The 20,669-nt window shown below is 40.5% G+C and overlaps 1 protein-coding gene across 10 annotated transcripts in view; it reads left to right on the forward strand.

The window, feature by feature from the left end:
- dnah5 (dynein, axonemal, heavy chain 5) overlaps positions 1 to 20,669 on the forward strand; it is a 343,529-nt gene that overhangs the window by 287,764 nt on the left and 35,096 nt on the right. For all 10 annotated transcript variants that reach the window (XM_069914173.1, XM_069914167.1, XM_069914169.1 and 7 more), the window contains 3 exons: positions 5,067 to 5,249; positions 14,912 to 15,155; positions 18,432 to 18,546. In XM_069914173.1, coding sequence (XP_069770274.1) covers positions 5,067 to 5,249; positions 14,912 to 15,155; positions 18,432 to 18,546 — 542 coding nt within the window. The remainder of the gene's footprint in view (positions 1 to 5,066; positions 5,250 to 14,911; positions 15,156 to 18,431; positions 18,547 to 20,669) is intronic.

Genomic DNA, 20,669 nt, shown 5'->3' on the forward strand with positions numbered 1-20,669 from the left:
GACCACAAGAATAAGGAAGACACACCACGGCACATCCCAAGGTCCCCTGATGTTCCTCTCCTGTATTTATTCAAAGATGATGTGCCTTCAGGAAAGTGAATCAGAGGAAAGCATCTGATCTGGATGGAGTATCCGTCCGAGTATTAGAATCTGTGCTGACCAACTTACCAATGGATTCACCGATATCTTCAACATCTCACTCCGGCATGGCGTGGTACCACCTGTTTCAAACAGGCATCGATTGTACCAGTGCCCAAGAGGGTAATAACTTGCCTATATAACTATCGACTAGCTTCACTCACATCAACAGTGATTAAGTGTTTTGAAAGGCTGGTGTTGAGGGATATCAGCTCCTGTCTAGTGACAACATGGATCTGTTCCAATTCGCCTACCATAGCAACGGGTCTACGGCTGATGCCATCTCAGTGGCTCTACACAAAGTTGTGGGACACCTGGTCAGCAAAGATACATAGATTAGGATGATCTTTATCAACTACAATTCAAATTTAACTCAATCAACCCCTCAAAATTGATCAGTAAACTCCAAGACCTGGGATTCAACACCCCACTGTTTAATTGTATCCTGGATTTCCTCACCTCAGTGAGGATTGCTAAGAACATCTTTTCCACAATCTCCATCAGTACTGGAGCACCAAAGGGCAGCATTCTTAGCCCCTTGCTCTACTCACTTTACACCTATGACTCTGTGCTCGGTACGACACCAATGTCATTTACAAATTCACTGACGAGACCACAGTAGTGGGTTGTGTAAAAAGGGTTGATGAGTCTGCATGCTGGAGGGTGATTGAAAACTTGGCTGAATGGTGCACTATCAACAACCTCATGCACCAGCAAAACCAGGAGCTGGTTGTTGCCTTCAAGAAGGGAACCAGGGGATCAGAGGTGGAGAGAGTAAGTGAATTTAAGTTCCTGGGAGTCTCTATCTTGGGGGATCTTTCCTGGACCCAACATACTAATAGCATTGTGAAGAAAGCATGTCACTGTCTCTTCTTCCTCAGGATTTTGGATTGTGGAGGTTTGGTATGACATTGGAAACATTGGCAAATTTCTACAAGTGTGTGGCAGAAAGTTTGCTGACGAGCTGCATCACGGTCTGCTATGAGTGAAAAACCCTTGTCATTGAGTAGTGGCTTCAAATATTGGCTGCATTCTCGGTATGAGTTGCGGAAGGGGTAAACCTTTCATCATAACGTAATACTTGCCTAAAGGTCGAAAACCATATCTTTATCACTTTCTTCATATTGGTGGATTTATTTTGTTATATTTCATTTGTACCTGAAGATTTACTTGGCATGCTTGGACATTCTAAATTTAGTCACCATTCAGACATCTTCTTTGCAGCCCTCGGACTGTTTGGAACAGCATGTTGGAATGTTGATTAAATTTTATACTTTATCTGATCAGGTTAGAAATCTGGCAGCCTGCTTGCTTTCTCCAAGAACTTTTAGTTTTCTCTCTTTGCTTGTGTTTTTCTTTCAGACTAGGTCTGAAAAATAGTTATTATCTTTCTTTTTAGTTTCTGGAATGTGACAAGTGCTATCTATTTCCAAAAGGTAAAATAAAAACAGAAAATACAGTACAACTCTGATTATCCAAGATCAGATTCTCCGAAATCCTCATTTAACCGAAATTAAAAATGAGGATATCCAAACAAATCAGAAATCCTCATTTATCCAAAATTGTTTTGAGCCAAAATGACCTCACAGTTTGAAAAATAATTAAACTGACATGGAATTAGAATGATTGTCCTTGTTTCAGCTAACTCCCTCCTTTCTCTCGTTCCATTTATTCTTTACCTTCCCCAATGACTTTTCTCTCCAACTCTCCCTCTCAAATTGTGTGCCATTGTCTCCCAACTGCAAGAGGTCAGAAGAATCCCTTGTCCTAGCATCATTGAGAGTGGCCTCCCGGGCAAGAGTGGGACCTCTGGCTCAGTGGTGTTCCCTCCCCTCCCTCCCTCCTCAGCACATCGGGCACTGACTCTGAAGCCTCCCCTTGGCCTACTACCAGAGACACACACTGGACTCCCTGGTGTGTGGTAGGCCTAGAGGAGGATTTGGAGTCAGGACCCTGGCGTTGGGAGCTCCAGTGACCAGGGAGACAGTAACCTGCCAACTCTCCAGTGAGCATTCTGCAGTCTGGGAAGGCTCCCTAGGGATCAGTGACAGCGGTGGGGACGTGTCAGGTATCGGCTGAGGTTGGGAGGTCTCTGGCGGCGGCCAGCATTCTTTGGTGAGGATTTAATGCTTAAAAAGCTTTTTCTTGTTGTCTGTTATTGTTTAAACATTGATATGTGATTTGCTGATGAAACTGGGTTGTTTTTTAAAAAAAATGACCAGTTATCCAAAAAAAAACATTTATCCGGTATAGGCCCGGTCCTAACTATTTCAGATCATTGGAATTGTACTGTACTGTAAATATTCAGCATATCAAGCAGCATCTGTGGAGAGAGAAAGACAGTTAATTCTTCAGGTTAAAATATTAAAATGAATTATTTCTATCTCTACAAATACCAGCTAACATGCTGCATATTTCTACCATTTTTTGTACAGTTTCCATCAGCTTCTGGATTTTGCTTTCCCCAAAAATAGTTGATTTAATTATATAACAAGCCAATTTAGAGCGATAGTTTTCAGTAACAAAATATGCATTTTGACTCCACCAAAAAAGCTTAGCTTTTATTTTTGAGGTTTTAATTTGCTGTAAGCATAACTGGCATTCAAGATGGAGGGAGTACAACTGGCAGCCCCTGGGTTGAAAACCAAGGATTTACAAACAACCTGTAGTTATGAACTGGCAAGTTTGCCGGAAGGAGAATGACTTCTACTTCTGGTTCGGATGGGGCTTGTTTCAATTTGCTCGCTGCCCAGTTGATCGTCAGGCAGCCAGTGACATGCAAAGCCACACACGGCCTGGGCAAAGCTGAGGGGAGACGAAGGGATGACTGGCCTGGTGGAGGGGAGGGAAGGAGGGGGGGAGAAGAAGAGGCAGAGTGTGCCATCACGACACCCCACTAAAGGGTTGCTGAATGGCCCAGCAAATTGGCCATCGCTCAGCCCTGAAAAATAGATTAAAAATATTATTATTATGTACTGCGTTATTATTTACTATTATTATGTTTAAGATGTTTAGTGCATTGGAAAGTGTTTTATATGCATAATAAATAAATTAATTTTCAAGCCATGAAAGACCTCAACAATGAAGACGCTGTTTACATCCGGTACCGCAGGGATGTCAGTCTCTTCAATCTGAGGCGCCTGCAAGCTCACACCAAGACACAAGAGCAACTTGTCCGTGAACTACTCTTTGCAGACGATGCCGCTTTAGTTGCCCATTCAGAGCCAGCTCTTCAGCGCTTGATGTCCTGTTTTGCAGAAACTGCCAAAATGTTTGGCCTGGAAGTCAACCTGAAGAAAACTGAGGTCCTCCATCAGCCAACTCCCCACCATGACTACCAGCCCCCCCACGTCTCCATCGGGCACACAAAACTCAAAACAGTCAACCAGTTTACCTATCTCGGCTGCACCATTTCATCGGATGCAAGGATCGACAACGAGATAGACAACAGACTCGCCAAGGCAAATAGCACCTTTGGAAGACTACTCAAAAGAGTCTGGAAAAACAACCAGACTCACAAAGAAAACAACCAAAGAAACACACAAAGATCAGCGTTTACAGAGCCGTTGTCATACCCACACTCCTGTTCGGCTCCGAATCATGGGTCCTCTACCGGCATCACCTACGGCTCCTAGAACGCTTCCACCAGCGTTGTCTCCGCTCCATCCTCAACATTCATTGGAGCGACTTCATCACCAACATCAAAGTACTCGTGATGGCAGAGGCCAACACCATCGAATCCACGCTGCTGAAGATCCAGCTGCACTGGGTAGGTCACGTTTCCAGAATGGAGGACCATCGCCTTCCCAAGATCGTGTTATATGGCGAGCTCTCCTCTGGCCACCGAGACAGAGGTGCACTAAAAAAGAGGTACAAGGACTGCCTAAAGAAATCTCTTGGTGCCTGCCACATTGACCACCGCCAGTGGGCTGATATCGCCTCAAACCGTGCATCTTGGCGCCTCACAGTTCGGCAGGCAGCAACCTCCTTTGAAGAAGACCGCAGAGCCCACCTCACTGACAAAAGACAAAGGAGGAAAAACCCAACACCCAACCCCAACCAACCAATTTTCCCTTGCAACCGCTGCAACCGTGTCTACCTGTCCCGCATCGGACTTCTCAGCCACAAACGAGCCTGCAGCTGACGTGGACATTACCCCTCCATTAATCTTCGTCCGTGAAGCCAAGCCAAAGAAAGAAGAAATAAATGAATAATATATAGATATATAGATAAACATTTGACTAACTGATACAAAATAAGGACTGTATGTATTGGTTCCAACTTGAATACAAATTTGGGTTAAAGACTGAGCTAGGTAACAGAACTCGTATTTAACATGGGGATTGCTTGTATGTTGTAAATGGTGAAGAGAAGAGATGAGGTGTAAATTGGTTATTAATGGAGCAATCGGACTGGGATGCAACATAAGTTATAAATGCAAATGTGGAGCCATACAATATGTTAGAAAATATAAGAATTTCTGCTTTGCCAGGATGCAGACTTAGCATGAAATATGAATTGAGCTGAATTTGCATATAATCTTGCTATGGACAGTGATAGTGTTTGAAGAGCAGGAGTTTTGCTTGTGTTTTGTTGACTACAGCATTTATTGTTCCACCAATGCTACCAAAACAGATTACTGGTCATTTTTCACACAGCTATTTGTAGTGTAAGGCTGTTGAAGCTGTCATGGCAATAATGACTTTACCTCCAAGTAGAGTGTTGATTGAGTGAGCATGTGAGAGCAAATGTCAGTGTGTGTGTGTGTGTGAGAGAGAGAGAGAGGGAGAGAGAGAGAGCGAGACAGGTAGATAAACATGTAAAGATAAAAATGGCTGAGGTAATATGTACTCCAGCATGAAGGCCACAATCTCTGCCTGCTGTGTAATTCAAAACCTCTTATTAAAGATTGATTTCTCTCTCACCAGGTAAAATTGGGTGATAAAGAAATTGATGTAATGAATGGATTTAGGCTTTACATCACCACAAAGCTTCCAAACCCAGCTTACACACCTGAGATCAGCGCTCGGACCTCCATCATTGACTTTACTGTCACCATGAAGGGATTGGAGGATCAATTACTGGGGCGGGTCATTCTAACTGAAAAACAGGTAAGTCTACCCTGTTCTGGTTTTTTTGTTCTGGATTCTTGTATCTCTATTCTCTTTAGTCAGCAGGGAAGTTTGTTCCGTTCATATTTGCATATTCTGTGTACAGTGTTTTGAAGTGTATTTCCCCATTAATGTACATGAACATATCCTTTTGGATTGTCTTCATTAATGTCAAATCATAATTGTAGTGTTGATAAAATTGCAATTTCTTCAGCATGTTAATAGTAATGAGCCTTGGCTTTTATGATTTTACATTTAGATCATTTAGTGCAAGATAGAAAATGGATGTGAGGAGCATAAGGTGCAAATAGACAGGTACTGATGGCTTTTTTGCACAGTGTTTGCTGGCACCAATACTTATGCTGTGTTGTAAGTTGTGAAGAGGATGCAAAGAGGGTTCAGGGAGATTTTGACAAGTTGAGCAAGTGGGCAAATAAATAACAGATGCAATATAATATGAATAAATGTGAAGCTATCCACTTCAACAAACAGAATAGAAGGCAGAGAATTATTTCCATGGTTAAGGACTGGAATTGTTGATTTACAAAAGGGATCCAAGTGCTCTTGAACACGAAGATGGCTTATTCAGTTATACAGGGCCTCGATGATACCACACAGAGAAAATTGTGTGCAATTTTAGTCTCTTTACCAAAGGAAGGGTAAAAGACTGCAGTGAAGGTTCACCAGATTGTTTCCAGAAATGGCATATTTATTGCATGTGAAGGGATTGGGTCATGGAGTCATATGGTGTGGAACAGGCCCTTTGGCCCAACTCATAGGCTGAATAAATAGACATTATGGGCCAGTCCTTTCTGTTTGCTTTTGGTCTTCCCATCAGTATATCCACCAAAAAGTCTTTAGAATGTAAAAAATTGGACATGTTTCCTCTTGGCAGTTCTTTCAATATATGAACCACCTCTTGGTGATCCATATGAATTGCAGTTTTAAGAGTGACCCATGGATCACTTTTAAATCTTTCACCTCTCACCTTTATCCTGTGCCCCCTAGTTCTAGAATTTTCTACCCTGCTAAAAAGACTGCAGGTCAACTAGGCTGTATTGACCAGTATTTTGAAGAGCAAGAGGCAATCTCATGGAAATGTACAAAATGAGGGGGCACAGCCTCAGGATGTGGGGTAATGTTATCAGGGCTGAGATCAGGTGAACCTGTGGAATTCTCTATCACAGAAGGCTTTGGATGCCACTAAATATGTTGATGAAGAAGATAGATGTTTGGATGCAAAAGGAACCCAAGTGCACAAATATGGCATTGTCATTGTATTGAATGGCAGAGCAGGCTGAAAGAGCCAAATGGCTGACCACCACTCTTTTTCTTGGCTTCTATAGTCACTTGGTTGCTAGTATCTGTAGGAACTCTAGTGCCAGAAATAGTTGATGCTACTTAAGGACGGCCTGCATTCCTTGCATGGCAGGAGCACTGTGGGAATTTTCAAAATGGACTTGGAGGTATGGCTGGATCTCTAAGAGTCTATCCACAAAAGTTTTCAGATGGTGTACTGAAATTTTGAAGGAAGAGGTGAAAGAAGGGAGATGATCTCTATCTGAAAAAACGAGCTTATTTCCTTTATTTGTGTGCTTGGGTTGAAATGGGATGAGGTTTCATTAGGAGTTCAATGCCTGCAGTGTTAATGCAAGAACACAGAAGCACGTAGGAATAAATTTAATGTTCTTGTCAGAACATAGAAGAATGCAGCACAGGAGCAGACCCTTTGGGCCATGATGTCTGTGCTTAATTAAATCAAAGTAGTCCTATCAACTTGAACATGATCGATATCCCTTTATTTCATGCATATGGCTTTCTAAATGCCTCTTGAACATCACCATGGCCTCTGCTTTCCCTCTTTTCACTTCTCCTTCCCCTGTAGCATGTTTCTGTCCAAACAAATTGCCTCACACATCTTTAAACCTTTTGCTCTGACCTTATGGCTATCCCCTCTTGTATTTGACATGTATATCATAATTCATATTTTGACGTTATCATATTTTGAGAAGATATTGGCCAAGGAGCGAGTGCAGCAAAGATAATGTTAAGGAGTTTATTGTCAGGTGTATAAGTACAACTTTACTTTTACAGTGCTAGTGACCTGGAATTTAATCTGGCGCTGTGGTAACGAGTTTATACATTCTCCCTGTGTCCATGAGGGTTTCCTCTGGGTGCTCCAGTTTCCTCCCACTGTCCAAAACTTAAGGTTTGTTAATTGGTGTATTTGGGCACACAGGCTTGTGGGAATACTTACCATGCTTCTCTCCAAATTTAACATAAAAATGCATCTCTAATAATAGTTAAATGTACATATGCACAATTATTTCTGCCAAAGGGGTATTTTTGTTGTAAAAAAAATTAAAACATGTATATTAAATTTCCCTAGTACTTGAAGAAATTATAAACATAGTTACGGTTAGTGCAATAGTTCAATAGCACAGACAGGTCTTCTTTAGGATCCAGAGAAGTTTATGATTTGGGTAGTTAAGGATGCTTCAAGAGCCTAATAGCTGTTGAAAAATTGTTCTTGAACGTAGAAGTGCTGGATTTCAGGCTTCCATATCTTCTTCCTGAAGGGAGCAATGAGAAGAGGTTGTGACCAGGGTCATCTATGATTTAGGCTGCCTTCCAGAGAGAGTGCCTCCGATAAATGTATTCAATGCTGGGAGGTCGGAGCCTGTGATGGACCTGGCTACATTTGCTAGCTTCTGCAGCCTTATGCGTTCCTGGGCACTCAAATTACCAAACAGGCTGTGATGCAACTAGTGACTATAGTTTCCTTAATACACCTGTAGACGTTTAATAGTTTTTGATGACATGTTAAATCTCATCAGACATCTTAACAAAAAAAAGAGGTGTTGGTGTACTGCCACTGGAAGAGGTCTTCTGAAATATGAACTCCCCAAACTTAAAGGTACTAACACTCTCTCCCTCCATCCCATCAAAGCAGAGAAATGTGTGGTCCCTGGGCCTCCTCTTCTGAAAATCTACAATAATCTTGTTCTTGTTGACACTGAAAACATTGTTCTGGCACCCAGCCAGATTCTCAATGTTTGCCTGTAATCTGACTCATCATTTTGCATTATTTGGCCAACAATAGTGGTGTCAAAAAATTAATCCATGTTTTGGAATAAAGGTGGGGATATCTTCTAAAGTGCCCTTGACCCAGAATAAATTAATACCCATGACTCTGGATAATAAAATCCTGGACACCTGGTGTCGGAAGGGGATCAGGTGTATTATGAGCAATGGCAGCCTATGGCATTCAAACAACTAAGAAATAAATATGATTTGTCTATTAAAACTTTCTCCTGCTATCTCCAGCTAAGATCTTAAGGGAAAATTTTGGACTGTCTACTGTGTGTAGTGACATAGAGATTCTATAATTCAAAGATGAATACATGCAAGTTCAACTCTATGATGTATCTCCTATTCCAAAGTGAGGGCCTGAAGCCAGGCTTACATAAGGCAAGAGAAAGGTGGGAGATGGACTCGGGACAACAATCCATGAACGGTGCTGGTCAGACTGGTGACTGGACAGCATGACACCAGTTATAATGCCAGGTACAGATTGGTGCAATACAATTTTCTGCATCAATTGTACCTCATATCACAAAAACTACATAAATCTATACTAGAAATTTTGGAAATGTGCTTCAGATGTGGTGTGGAGATTGGAACCTTTATCCATTCAACCTGGCTGTGTACAAAGGTGAGAACCTCCTGGGAGGACCTGCGGGAAATTCTGGAAAAAAAAATCACTCAGGTGGATTTTCCACAGGATCCGGAATTGTACCTTTTGGGAAACATTATGGGTATGAATTTTAAACTGACCCGATACCACATTTGGTTTGTGAAGGTCTCCTTGTTGGTAGCCAGGAAGTGTATTGCAATCATATGGAAGTCCCAACTAAACATTACACGATGGAATGCGGAGAGAGAGTTGTATTCCCCTAGAGAAAATCATGTACAATTTAAGGAGAAAATACGGCAGCCTTATCTGCAACATATAGGTACACAGTATAGTTAAACCCCTTCTAAATAGAAGAAAGGTAAAAATCCGTACTAATAGTGGAACAATTGAGATAAATGAAGTGGGTCATGGCGCAGATGACGTGCTCTTGTTTCGTATCTTTTTCATTTTAATTTATGTTATTTTGGGTTTATATTTGGTTCCTTTAAGGTTCTGTGACTATTTTGTTTGCTTAATTTACATAATATTTTAATGTGGTATTAGGGTATCGGAGGGAAGAGAGAGGGGTGGATGGCAGAAAAATTGTCTCTGAATTTAATATATCATAGTTGTGAAAGATTGTATTGTGATTTTGAATTTGTGTGAGTCTTGGAAAATCAAAAATAAAATATAAAAAAAAACAATGGTGGTGTCATCAGTGAATTTATAGATTCTATTAGAGCCAAACTTGGCGATGCAATCACAGATGCACAGGGAATTTAGCAGGGGGCTGAGGTGCCCCGGTGTTGATAGTCAGAGAGGAGGGGGTGATGTTGCCAGTCCACACTGAATGGGGTCTTCCAAAGAGGAAGATATTTCCATTTATCTTCAGGAAAGTAATGTGAACCACCTTGAATTGCAGCAGACTCAGTTGCAGAAGGATAAATGCAGATCCCTTAGTTTTATCATGCTTTGCAGATGTGGTGCTGTTGAATGCTGAAGTGTAGTCAATGAACTACATACATGTTCTTGTGGTCCACAGGTAACTGAACACACAATGGAGGGCCAGAGAAATGTCATCTGCTGTTAACTTATTGCGATAATGGGCAAATTGAAGTGGGCCCGGGCACTTCTGGATGCAGGAGTTGACTGGGTCCATTATCACTTCTGGATGCAGGAGTTGATTTGGTCCATTATCACTTCTGGATGCAGGAGTTGATTTGGTCCATTATCACTTTTTGATGCAGGAGTTGATTTGGTCCATTATCACTTCTGGATGCAGGAGTTGATTTGGTCCATTATCACTTTTTGATGCAGGAGTTGATTTGGTCCATTATCACTTCTGGATGCAGGAGTTGATTTGGTCCATTATCACTTCTGGATGCAGGAGTTGATTTGGTCCATTATCACTTTTTGATGCAGGAGTTGATTTGGTCCATTATCACTTCTTGATGCAGGAGTTGATTTGGTCCATTATCACTTCTTGATGCAGGAGTTGATTTGGTCCATTATCACTTCTTGATGCAGGAGTTGATTTGGTCCATTATCACTTCTTGATGCAGGAGTTGATTTGGTCCAGTTCCACCAGCTGGTGTTCATCGAGGCAGGGCACTTTGTTCTTCTTGGGCAACAGATATCTTTTTTGAAGCAGATGGAGACCTCACACCACAGCAGTGAGAGAATGAAAATGTTTGCGCAAACCTCAAGCCTGTTGGGCTCATTCACAGGAAGATGATTTCCATTCATCCTCAGGAAGATGACGTGAACTGCCTCCTTGAATTGCAGCAGGCTCAGTGGTGATGGTGCTTCTGCACGATTGTTGTATAGTGTTTCAGAATTCAGAAAATAAATGGCATCGGCAAGCAGCACAACTTTATTCGGGCACTGCAGGTTTACATACATAGTCCCCTGCTCTACTCGCTTTATACCTATGCCTGTGTGGCTCGGTATGACAATAACACCATCTAAAAATTTCCTGATGATACCATTGTAGTGGGTTGCATAAAATGGGTGGGGGGGGGGGGATAATTCAGCATACAGGAGGAAGATTGAAAACTTGGCTGAATGGTGTACTAACAACAACCTCTCATTCAATATCACCAAGACAAGGAGCTGGTAGTAGACTTTAGGAAAGTAAAACCTGAGATGTACGATCCAGTGATCATTGGGGTAGCAGAGGTGGAGAGGGTGAGGAATTTTAAATTCCTGTGGGCCATGATCTCAGAAGACCTCAGAACCTGGGAAAACTTCTAAAGTTGTGGAGTGAAAACTGTGCATACTGGCTGGATCATGGCATGGTATGTGGGCATCAATATATCTGAGCGAAAAGCCCTGCAAAAGGTAGTGGACACAGTCCAGTAACTCACAGGCAAAATCTCTCCCCACATTGAGGACACCTAAATGCAATGTTGCCGTCAGAGAGCAGCAACAATCATCAAGGATCCACACCACCCAGGAGATGCTCTGTTCTCACTGCTGAAGGTGGTACAGATGCCATAAGACTTGTACTTCCAGGTTCAGGAATAGTTGTTACCCTTTAACCATCAGACTCCTGTCAGCAGACTCATTCATAGACTCATTTAAAGATGCACTTTTCTCATTATTTATTACTGAATATTTAAATTTCTGTATTTTCAGTTTGTTTTTATTTATTTCTTATTTACATTCCTTTTGCTTACATTTCTTCTTGAGTACAATTTACAGATTTCAGTCTTTTTGTCAGAGTACATACATGACATCAAATATTTGTTTTCCTGTGGGCGAGGCAGAATAAACACCACTGGCAGTGCAAAAAAATACTGGCTCAAAGTACACATGTAAACAAATAAAGAAATGTAAACTATGCAATACAGAGATAGAAAAAAAATCAATAAAGTGCAAAAGTCAAAGGTCCCTGATTGAGTTTGTTGTTGAGGAGTCTGATGGTGGAGGGCAGGCAACTCTTCCTGAACCTGGTGGCATTCGTACCTCTTTCCTGATGGTAGTAGCGAAAACAGAGTGTGTGCTGGGTGGTGTGGATTCTTGATGATGGCTGTTGATGATGGCAACATGCCCTGTAGATGTTCTGGGTGTCGGGAGGGGTTTTATCCACGATGGCCTGTGTCCACTACCTTTTGCAGGGCTTTACGCTCAGCGGCATTGGAGTTCCGATACCAGACCATGATGCAGCTGGTCAGCATATTTTCCATCACACATCTGTAGAAATTTGACAGGGTTTCCTATGTCATACGAAATCTCCACAAACTCCTGAGGAAGTAGAGGTGCTGACATTCTTTCTTCGAGATAGTGACTCCTAAGAACTTACCGTAAATATTCGTGCATAATGTGCTTCGTGTATAATGAGGACCCCCCCCATTTTTGAGGGGAAAAAGGGGGAAAATTTTACCCCCGTGTATAATACAACCCCTTCCCTTGCCAGCCTGAGTTGTGCTGCCATCTCGCCCCCCGCCCCCCTAGTTGCGCTGTTGTCAATGTAGGCAGCTCCTGATAATCTTACTTATTGTTAAAAGTGGCAGAAAAATTATTTAAAATTATAACCTCGTGTATAATGCGACCGCCCCCCCACCCCTTTGGGCTCAAATTTCGGTACAAAGTTTTTCGCATTGCACTCAAATATTTACGGTAAATTTCTTCATTCTCTCCACCTCTGATTCTCCACATGATCACTGGATCATACACCTCTAGTTTTCCCTTCCTGAAATTAATAATCATCTCCTTGATTTTGCTGACGTTGTTTTTATTTGCACCATTCAGCCAAGTTTTCATCCTCCCTCTTTGCCCATTTTTATACAACCCAAGACCATTTGTAGATGGTGCTTTTGTTATACTGAGCCACACAGTCACAATCGTATAGCAAGTACAGCAGGGAGCCAAGAACGCAGCCCTGTGGTGCTCCGCTACTGATGGGGATTGTGGTCCTCACTGATTATGGTCTGGAGGTGAGGAAATCTAGGATCCAATTACATAGTAGGGTGTTGGCTAATCAATTTTGAGGGGATGATAGTGTTAAATGCCCAACTGTAGTCAATAAAGATCTATGCTGTGGTAGTTATTGGTAATTAGAAATTAGAAATTCTGCCTGACCCACGTGAAAAAGAATCTCAGGGTTGTATGTGATGCACTCTGACAATAACTTTGAAGTTAATTCCAGTAACGATAAAGGAACAATGATGTATTTCCAAGTAGGATAGTTTGAGCCTTGGAGAGAGACTTTCAGAGGAGGGAAAAAAAGGCCAAGTGTGGTGGTGTTCCTTTGAGTTTAGAAGCTGAGGTTTGATCTGATTGGAGTTTTAAGAATATTGAGAAATTTACAGGGTAATTCCCTTGGAGAGTTAAGGATTTGGATGGTATACTTTAACTATTAAAGCCAATCTATTTTGGAGCGATTAAGAAACACACAAAATTCTCTTCTGGAGTGAAACATGAAAGTCTGCAAACTCTTGTTTGCAGTCAAAACACAAAGATACTGGAGTAACTCAGCCAGTCACGCTGCATCCACAGCAGGTGAAGATAGATTCCCAACATTTTGGACATGAGTCCTTCCTCAAGATATGAGCATACACCTGTGTTTCTTTCCTCATTAATTTGAGAAAGGGTTTAGGCCTGAAACATCGTTTATACAGTATATCTTTACCTCCTATGGACTCTGTGGGACCAGAGTGTAAATTCTCTTTTGCAAATATCAATTGGAACTGGAATTGTTGTCAGTGAAAATAATAGATTTTTATGAACCGAAGTTAAGTAAAATGAGGTGAAGATGCATAGAATTTGAATATTGATTATTGCATTGAATGTTGGGAAAGATAAAAATGATTTTTTCCATCAGATATAATCCAATTTCTTTGACATAGTTTTGTGGAATTTTTATTTGTTTTCTGTCAATAATAGTACAGAGGTCTATCTAAAGAATTAGAAGTAAGAAAATCATAGAATCACATGCAAAAGGTCTTTCAGCCAAGTTAGCAACAATCTATAATGATGCATACAGAACAAGGAGGATGCATTTTAATATTTTCATGAAAATTATGAGGTACTGATGAAATTTCCAGAACAAAACAGAAAGTTTTCCCTCGGATACAAAATTAGTCTAGACAACTGCAGATTCTCAGTCTTAGATTACAAATGTCAACTTTACATTTGTAATTTAGTAGTTTGTCTTTGCAGCTCATCTATATATTGTTTTTGACTGTCTACTTGTATAATCCTTTTCTCTTTGAAGTTTCTTCAATGTGTTTTTGTTCTTTCAATAATGGGGTTGGAGCCACTTATCTGTCTCACAATTGGAAAATCAACAGGTGATTCCTGTGAACCTCTACCTGTTTGGAACCAAATTTGACATACAGTAATTTAGTTAGAAGTAGTGAATTACAGGCACCAATAACCACTTAATGTGTCTCCCTATTACCAACCAGATCTGACATTAAGCTGATTACCAACAAGAGTTGCTATGTGTGACTGGCAGAGTCAATCAGGGCAACATGTTTTTTTCCAATTTTTATTAAATAGTTCCATTTCTTTCCTTAAACTTCCCAAGTAGATTAGTTTTTCTGACACATCCATATTTTTCATGGGATGGTACTGTAGGAACATGAGATGCATCACTTCAGGGAGGAAGGAATAGTTTCTGTGTACATTCCTGAATGAAGAACTTCACATCTGGTATAGATTTCTACCCAAGCCCTGAAATTGAAGAGGTTGCTATTCCATGTCTTTTTAATCATAATAAAAAAGAAAGGCAATTCAGGAAGGTTTCATATTTATACAATAGAGGTTTTAAATTGTTGTCCACTCATCTCCTGAAAAATAACTATCAGTAATTGTAAAAAAAAATTGCTGGGAACTACACTGTCAACATGATTAACAAAAACCTATCTGCGGCATTTGAGAATGACTCACTTTGGAGTGCTTTTGAGTTTCTAGTTAATGGACATTATAATTGCATAGATAAATATAAAATTTAAAGTAATATATGATCTGGCAAAATTAGGAACTGGAAAAGGAGCGAACAGATCTAATGGAGGATGTAACCTCAAATAAGAGGAAGATGAAAGAACTGGAAGACAACCTATTGTACTGTCTGACGAGCACAAAGGGCTCTCTTGTGGAGGATGGAAGTATTATCACAGTCCTAAGCAGTACCAAAAAGACAGCCGAAGAAGTCACGCAGAAGCTACAGATAGCTGCGGAAACAGAGATACAGATTAATGCTGCCCGTGAGGAGTACAGACCAGGTGAGAACATGTTGTAAATGGAAAAGAATCTTGGGTTGGATTTTAATCTGAGTGAAGAAGTGATGCTGTTCATTGACAAGTCAACCATTCGAAAAGTGCAGTGCCTTCTCTTGAATTCCCAGTTTGTGAACAGTTGTAATTATGCCATGCTCCTCACAATTAGTTTAAATTAATTTTACATGATAGAGGAATTAGGGGATATGGGGAGAAGGCAGGTAGGTGGAGTTAGGTCATAAATTAGATCAGCCATGATCTTATTGAATGGCGGAGCAGGTTCGATGGGCCATTTTTGGCCTACTCCTGTTCCTACTTCCTATGTTCCTAAGTGCACAGAACAAGGGAAAAAAAAAAGATTGGATTGAAGGTGACAAAGAAAAATAATCCTTCCAATTTAAATATAGAAGTATAGAAAAGATCATTAAATTTTAATGGTGAGAAAGTACTGAGTGATCTTATTGTGCATTTACATGAGATATGGGTATTTAAGTACAAAAGTAAGTAAATCTGGTAGAATTCACAGGTCTTTGATGAGATAATTTTGAAGACTTCATGCAGTTTTGATCTCTGTATCAAAGAAGTCATTTTGAGTTAGTACAGTGTATATTTACGAGATTGAATGCTGAGTGTGTTTTTTTTTACTGGGAGGAGAGATGGGGCCCAAGTATACTAATGCTACCAGTTCGATGAAGGAATGCCTGTGAGGCAAGTCCTATTATCTACCCTCTACACTCTCAGACTTGATGTAGCCTCAGCACAAAAAAAAGTATTTCTTTGCCTCCACAGATGCTGCCTGCCCATCTGCATTCCTTCAGCAGTTTGTTTTTTGCTGCCTGTGAGCTGCTTTTTGTAGCTCAGCACGTATCCAATCATACCAAATGCCACAGTCAGAACATGGAGAAAGTCACACTCTAACACCTCTAACATCTTGCTTAATCACTGGTGCTCATGACTAAATCCAAGCTCAGAGCTTCATGATGCTGGCACCAAGAGGCTGGATACCCTCTGCATCCAAGGTCCTGAGTTTAATGTCATTATTATCTGGCCTAAGAATAAGGATTCTGACATGGAAATACTTTTGTAGATAAAGTTTATTTATAATTAAATATTTTCAAATAATTTGTATCACAGATTTTTGTCAATTTATTTTAAATATAAAAGGTAAAAATGCATTTGAACTCTTTCTACATCTCTCTAATCCAATTCAATGGCCTTGTACTGTAGCAAACTGGAAACAATCCTCAGGATCTACAACTTGTGGCTGAGTCGCAGCTGGCAAGCTTAATGACCTGGTTCATTAAGCCAACATGACCAATGCTCACTTGAGATTAGAATAATTAGAGATCATTTGATTATAACATCCATGCTTCTGAGAGAGATTGGCAACATAGATGCTGGGAATGTTTTCACCATTGGGTGAGTTTAGAACCTGGGAACTGTCTCAATAAGAGAGATTGGATATTGAGGACTGAAGATTTTTATTTGTCTATATTAATATTTAGAATTTTCCTGAGCTGTAAATATTCAGATACTAAGCCTTTTCAATCATGAAGCTGATAGATTTTGTTGCCGATATAAGTGAGACAATATGAGGTTTGGCACCACAGGAACATCCAGTGAAGGGAGATTGGGTTGACCAAGGCTGAATTTGCTACCGTTTAGTAGAATGAGAAAAGCTCTTGTAACAGGACTTGACAGTTTTGATGCTGAGAAAATGTTTTCTTTGGCCTGGTGTTCTAAACAAAGTTATCATAAACTCAGGATAGAAAGAAAGACCTGTAAGTCTGAGATGAGGAGAAATTTATTCTCAGAGGTTGTGATACTTTAGAATTCTCTACCAAATAAGGTTGTGGAGGCCAAGATACGGAATGTATACAAGAAGGAGATAGATTTCTAAACACAAAAGGAATTGAGGGGTGAAAATAGAAATGTGATATGAAGTTAGAGGATCATCCATTATGAATTTATTGAATGTTGTTACAGTCTTGAAGGGTGACATTGCTTACTTCTGCTCCTATTCCATGGTTACTTGCTCCTCTTGAATGGAGACACTGAATTAAGGAGCCACGGGGCCTATGGCTACTGCATTTAATCTTTTTTACTTTGTTGTATTTTTCAGGGAACAGCATTACTGCAGCATTGCTGATAAGCATTGGGGTTGAGGAAGTTCAATTAATTAAGCTTCCTGAATATGTTTTGATGTATTTTGACAATTTGCATCTGGAACATATTTAGTTAAATGAATAAAGTCTGTGGAATCTTGTAATATCTTAATTGTGGAGGTTTTAAAATACTAACTTTTAAAATGTTCTTTCTATTTGCAGTTCTCAATTTTGAATCAATTTTCTCTCTCATTCTTTTATTGTATCTTAACCATAGAGTTGCATATCGCAGAAACAGATCTTCTTTGCCCATATTATCCACGATGACCTTATGCACCAATAATATTAGTCTCCATTAAGCCAGTATTCTTCTGTGCTTTTCCTATCCAAGTATCTGTCCAAACACCTTCTAAATGTTGTTACTGTATTTGCTTCCACCACCTCCTTTGGCAGATTGTTCCTGATATTCACCATCTTCTCTGTGGAAAAACTTACTCCTCAGATTTTTAAATGTTATGTTTCTCACCTTTTACCCTCCAGTCCCAGACCACCCTGCCCTGGGAAAAATATTCTATCCATCTTATCTTTGCCCTCATTGTTTTATAAACTTCAGTAAGATCACACCTTTGTTCCAGTGAATAAATCCATCCTGTCTAATTTCCTTTTAAAAGCCCTCCCATCCAGTGAATCTCTTCTGCACTCTCACTTCTGCAACCACATTCTTCTTTTAGTGCAGCAACCAGAACTGCACACAACACTCAGTGTTCTAACTAATGTTTTGTACAGCTGCAGCATTTCATCTAAACTGTCATACTCAATCCCTTGACCTATTAAGGCAATCATACCAAATGCCACCTTCAGTGTATCCACCCGTGTTGCGGTTACTCTTCCAGCACGACAGAATATTTTAAATGAATTGATGTACATGGGAAAATATTCAACTGGGTGTAACACTTGGTATCCAATTTGAGTATATTCTGGATCAAAATTTCCTGAAGTTTTGGGGTGGATTTCATTGGAACCACTAAATAAATAGTGTAAACAGTATCAACCATGTTAATCTTGGCCTTGCACATATCATTTCCATGGCATCTTGAATTGGACGTTGCTAAAGGTGGTGTCAAAGTGCAATCCACAGGAAAACTAGGAATATAAATGTCTTTATCTTTTCTCATAGTGGCAACCAGAGGAAGTATCCTGTATTTCTTGATTACTGAGATGACTATGGTGAATGTTATGTATCAAACCTCCTTACGCCAGTTCCTAGGACTCTTTGATATATCATTAGCCAGGTAATTAAACCTAAAAGATTTGATGGTGGTGCACTGGTATTTTTAAATTGTGCTAGAGTGTTACCTTTATGTGTAAGGTTAAAGTAAATAGCTTGCAATGTAACATTTGATAATAACTTGTAAAATTATATTAATGAACTTCACACACAAATTTTCAGTGACTTTATTTGCAAATTCACAAAATTTCTGCCTGCAGCAGTCCTGATCTTTGCTAAATAATTATTATAGAAAACAAAAATATTCTCTATTTCACTATGGCCTGAGAATTATTGTAGAAAACATTTTTATTTAATCCCTTTGTTCATACTTTATTTTAAAATGGATCATTCCTTCTATTAAAATAGAAGAGCCTCAATACATGCATTAAAACAAAAACAAGCTCATAAAAGTTTTCAGTCTTTCATGTTCTCACAAATAATAGATGGTCACTATTTGGAACCTGCAGAAAAAAAAACAATGATCTAATTTATCATCAGTGGATCTACTGAATTGTTGTGTGTGCTGTAGATTTAAGTAGGATATTAATTGTGAGTTATTTCTGATGTAGTAAATCCTTAATTTCACTTTACTGAGCCCATCTCTGTTCCCAAAGTACTTAGTACTCGCAAAGCGGACAATATGAATAACATGTAGATAATGCATCTTCCCTAATCTACTGATTGAGAATGTCTGAAGAGCAGATATTGACAATATTTTCCTCTCGAAATCCTTTTGTTTCTGACTGTCTTAGAGGACAAAATGAAATAGATTCAAAGAGAGATTTATTGTACTTCAGCCATAATGAACAATGATACAAATATCTCAGCCAGAGCCCAAATAATTTTTTATCGTTGGCTTCCCAGAATGCCAAGAATACACTTGGTTAGGCCCTTAACTTTATTTGCCTTTGTGTACTTTAAGACCACCAGCACCCTCCTTTAATATATTTGTGTTTCAAGACATCAGTCTCCTTTTCTTTGAATTCCTTAGCATTCCAGACTTTCCCAAAGGTTAATATGGAGAAGAAATATTCATTTAAGATCTTGACCATCTTCTGTAGCTCCACATATACACAACCAGACTTATCCCACTTCTTTCTTTCTTCTTTGGCTTGGCTTCGCGGACGAAGATTTAAGGAGGGGGTAAAAGTCCACGTCAGCTGCAGGCTCGTTTGTGGCTGACAAGTCCGATGCGGGACAGGCAGACACGGTTGCAGCGGCTGCAGGGGAAAATTGGTTGGTTGGGTTGGGTGTTGGGTTTTTCCTCCTTTGCCTTTTGTCAGTGAGGTGGGCTCTGCGGTCTTCTTCAAAGGAGGTTGCTGCCCGCCAAACTGTGAGGCGCCAAGATGCACGGTTTGAGGCGATATCAGCCCACTGGCGGTGGTCAATGTGGCAGGCACCAAGAGATTTCTTTAGGCAGTCCTTGTACCTCTTTTTTAGTGCACCTCTGTCTCGGTGGCCAGAGGAGAGCTCGCCATATAACACGATCTTGGGAAGGCGATGGTCCTCCATTCTGGAGACGTGACCCATCGAGCGCAGCTGGATCTTCAGCAGCGTGGACTCGATGCTGTCGACCTCTGCCATCTCGAGTACTTCGACGTTAGGGATGAAAGCGCTCCAATGGATGTTGAGGATGGAGCGGAGACAACGCTGGTGGAAGCGTTCTAGGAGTCGTAGGTGATGCCGGTAGAGGACCCATGATTCGGAGCCGAACAGGAGTGTGGGTATGACAACGGCTCTGTATACACTTATCTTTGTGAGGTTTTTCAGTTGGTTGTTTTTCCAGACTCTTTTGTGTAGTCTTCCAAAGGCGCTATTTGCCTTGGCGAGTCTGTTGTCTATCTCATTGTCGATCCTTGCATCCGATGAAATGGTGCAGCCGAGATAGGTAAACTGGTTGACCGTTTTGAGTTTTGTGTGCCCGATGGAGATGTGGGGGGGCTGGTAGTCATGGTGGGGAGCTGGCTGATGGAGGACCTCAGTTTTCTTCAGGCTGACTTCCAGGCCAAACATTTTGGCAGTTTCCGCAAAGCAGGACGTCAAGCGCTGAAGAGCTGGCTCTGAATGGGCAACTAAAGCGGCATCGTCTGCAAAGAGTAGTTCATGGACAAGTTTCTCTTGTGTCTTGGTGTGAGCTTGCAGGCG

Source organism: Narcine bancroftii, chromosome 1 (genome assembly GCF_036971445.1).
Source record: "Narcine bancroftii isolate sNarBan1 chromosome 1, sNarBan1.hap1, whole genome shotgun sequence".
Classification (NCBI taxonomy): Eukaryota; Metazoa; Chordata; class Chondrichthyes; order Torpediniformes; family Narcinidae; genus Narcine; species Narcine bancroftii.